At 35.7% G+C, this 3606-nt stretch overlaps 1 protein-coding gene across 1 annotated transcript in view; it reads left to right on the plus strand.

Moving 5' to 3' along the window:
• Nucleotides 1-2898: 2898 nt before the first annotated feature.
• The window catches only part of LOC109585820 (uncharacterized), a gene marked incomplete at its 3' end in the record, with an annotated part of 8021 nt that continues 7313 nt past the window's right edge, over nt 2899-3606 (plus strand). The window contains exons 1-2 of the mRNA XM_020001964.1: nt 2899-2927; nt 3385-3405. Of these exons, the coding sequence (XP_019857523.1) occupies nt 2899-2927; nt 3385-3405 (50 nt within the window). The remainder of the gene's footprint in view (nt 2928-3384; nt 3406-3606) is intronic.

The following is a 3606-nucleotide window of genomic DNA, read 5'->3' on the forward strand; positions in this document are numbered from 1 at the left end:
ATCCTATACCATTGGTATAAGTAACAGAGTAATTGAGTAATAGATCAACTATCACACCTTCTTTGTAATCAAGTAAAGTCCTCAGTTCTTGTTCCTCTCCATCAACTAGTTTAATCTCCTCTGCAAGACACTCATTATTCATTACCTATAATCAGTACATAATATTAAACAAGGTCTCATACAGTTACAGTATCTTATACTTTGTATCTGATCCTTTTATCATAGACAGTGTAGTGGCCAATGGTTAGTCTAATTAAACTGAATTCCTTCAACAAGACAGTTAGGTTGTCTTGTGCTTCTAAGAGAAGAGCAGCTAGTAAATGATGTGGACCATAACAGATGATAATGATGGAGTTCCCACGATGAATACTTCGTACGATAATCCTCTTGTTTAATTCTTTAAATGCTTCCTCTAAGAGATTACGTATGTCATCAAGTGAGTGCTCCTCTGGTTCCCATCCCAAAGTAAACTGAATTGTTTCACAAATGAGAAAATGCTCAGGTTGATTCTGGCTAAGGAAATCTTTCAATGATCCACTAACTGTCTTCACTTCTTTCTCATATTCTGATATCAGTGGTTTTGCTTCAGCAATTTTAAACTGTTTAACAATTGTTTTTATTATTGAAATATCATTTACTCGGCATTTCTTCACTACAAAATTCATAATGTCTTCAATACTATCAGCATTAGACAAGTCAGGGCTTAATTCAGGGAAGGACAATTGAAGAAACAATTTCAATTCTGCAACTGATGGAATTGATTGAGATATCAATGGAACTATTTGGACACGAAGGATACCAAAGCTACCTCTGATCTCATTAAAAATTGTTTTGTGTGCAGCATTGAAGAAGAACGGACGAGCTATTTAGATAATAAAAAACTAAATTACAACCATAATGATAATAAATAGTTACCTGATGATGTTGGAGCAATAGATGAGTCTGGTTTACTTGTTTTAGTAGACAATATTGTGTAATAAAATACTAATGTAATGAAAAATATGCATAAGTCTAATAAAAAAATAAAAATAGAAAAATAATAAAAAATATGAATAATAAAAGAGAAAAACAAAAAAGTGATAAAAATATAAGCCAGTGATCTGATTTTACGCCAACCTACAATAATATAAAGTAATAATAACCATTATTAATATGATCATACTTGATGGTTGAGGTACAGTTGAACTAACAGTAGAGTATGTATCATCAGATTTAGGAAGCAATTCATCTGAAAATATAATAATAAAATCATCTACCAAGGCAGCAAAAATAATATTATAAATTATTCATATTCCTTAGTGTATTAATGAATTTTATAACAGCTGCATTTATACATAAATAACAGCTGCATTTATACATAAATATGACATGGCACAATTCCAATGTTTTAGAGGACCTATCCACAATTTACATTTATGTTACTCTCCAGAACTGGTAATGGGTTTATTCTATGCTAGAAATATTGACTGCCATTTTTCATGAATGGACATAAATGTATGACTAGGGACAAGTTGAATACGAGGATACGTTTACACAACAATGCAAACCGCATCACTTTTATTGCGCTTTTCACTCCACTTGGATCACACAATGATACAAGTCGAGTGCAGTAAAACAATACACTTTAAACCATGTTTTTATTTCTATAGAATCTTATCATGTGGTGTAAACAGAAACATAAAACAGAACAAAACGATACAGATTGCATAGTTTTTGCTGCCATGTGAACGTAGCCTGATATTCAATGCCAAAATACTGTTACAGGCTAAGTATAGCCAAATAAGTAGAATATACCCAGCTAGCTTATGCCTACTCTTCCTGTCAATAATAATAATAACAATAATAATCTACGAAGAAATTTTAACGGTAATACATACAATACATTATAAAAATAAGAAGTAACAATTCCTCAATTGTTTATACAATTCTACACAGAGTCAATACTAATACAATCAGTGATATAGACCTCTTTGGGTGAGAATGAATTACGTCAAAGAATGATATACGGCAAGAGGCATGACTGAGCCTGTCTGACTCTGAAATAATTTTCGTGGACGGCAACTTTCTATGGAGTATGAATGGGCTAATGCAGAAAGCAAGCTCTATTAAAGAATATGCTTCATATTGCACCAAATCCCTTTTAGGAGATGCTTAGCAGCGACCATTCTTTCCTCCAACCAGCTTTTGTAGCTTGAAAAAGCTCCATGCCAGCGAAAAAAATCAGTTTTGATTTTTCTCCATTCATCCTCCATTGAATCTTGCCATCCAAAATGGCGGCCAATCATCACCATAGGTGGATACCGTAATAAACAGTAATGATATTCATAGGCCACCGTCAATCTCACCTGAAGAGGTCTATTAACTTACTCTCTTGATCTAACTTTTCAGCTGCAGCATTCTCATTCATAGATTTAAGAGCATCTGACAGTGAGTCAAAGGTAGCTCCTCCTTTACTGTCAACATTATCAGCTTTACGTAACCACTTGGAGAGAGTCTCTATCAAGCAATCATTAGTTGTGTCATTGTCTCTTTTAATGGCGTCCAGTGTGTTCTTGTGTAGTCCTAGTCTCAGTCCCAGCTCATGCCATCTTGTCTGAGGGAAACCACATCTCTTTAACAGATCAAGTACTTCAATAAGTTGATCTATAAAACATAATATATAAATATACTACAGACTACAGTTAATGGATTATTACTAATAGTCAATGGAGAAGTGAAGAGAGAAGGAGAAGGAGAGCTGCTGCTACTGCTTTTGGCTCTGCTTTTGGTAGACATTTCTGAATGGAGTTTATAATGAATGGAATGCTGGTTATTAATCAGTATGGGGGCGTGGCACATGGCGTCACTTACACATGACGTCACTTTTAGATGACGTAATATTAGGTTGCATATTTCAAGATGGCGGACAGCGGTATGGTTGAAGATTAGTTAGTGGAGTCCCTTGATATCTGCCCTCAGCTTCACCTCAAGCAGATATCTCAGTCCTCAGGTATTACATTACTTATACACACACACACACCTCCAGACAGGCTGGACTACATGTACATGTATTAATTATTGACCACACCCACAGGAAATGGGCGTGTCATTTTAACGGTTCCTTATGAGTTTGAAGTGACCCTGACACTAGTAGGGGACGACCTATCTCTTCCCTGGAGGGTACTTGATTTAAAGATATTAGTCGGCCATGCCCTCTCTGGTATGTTGCCATGACAATGTACCTTATGCTCATTGTTGTCATGGTAACGGCTAGGTTCCCCTGTCCTAGTGACGGAGTAGCAGAGGCTCTACCTCCTCCAGTTGGTTCAGTCCAGACTTTGTTCAGTTGATGGTAATCTCAATGACATGTTTAATACACTCCATCACTTCTGTCTCTCTCTGCAGCTGGACTGCCTCCACGCTGAGGTTAGTTTATTATTTATTAATAGTAGTTATGTACAGGTATAGCAGGACTTAGTATAACAATATTGCATGGAAGTTTGTATTAAAGAAAAGTTTTAATGAATAGCGAATGAATCAGTTTTTTAATACATGTACATGTACATAGAGAAGGTGTTTCACTATCCTACAGGGTCCTAGTCTCGCGCGGCCAGACTCCACCCCTTT

Source organism: Amphimedon queenslandica, unplaced genomic scaffold, assembly GCF_000090795.2.
Source record: "Amphimedon queenslandica unplaced genomic scaffold, v1.1 AMPQUscaffold_13003, whole genome shotgun sequence".
NCBI lineage: Eukaryota > Metazoa > Porifera > Demospongiae > Haplosclerida > Niphatidae > Amphimedon > Amphimedon queenslandica.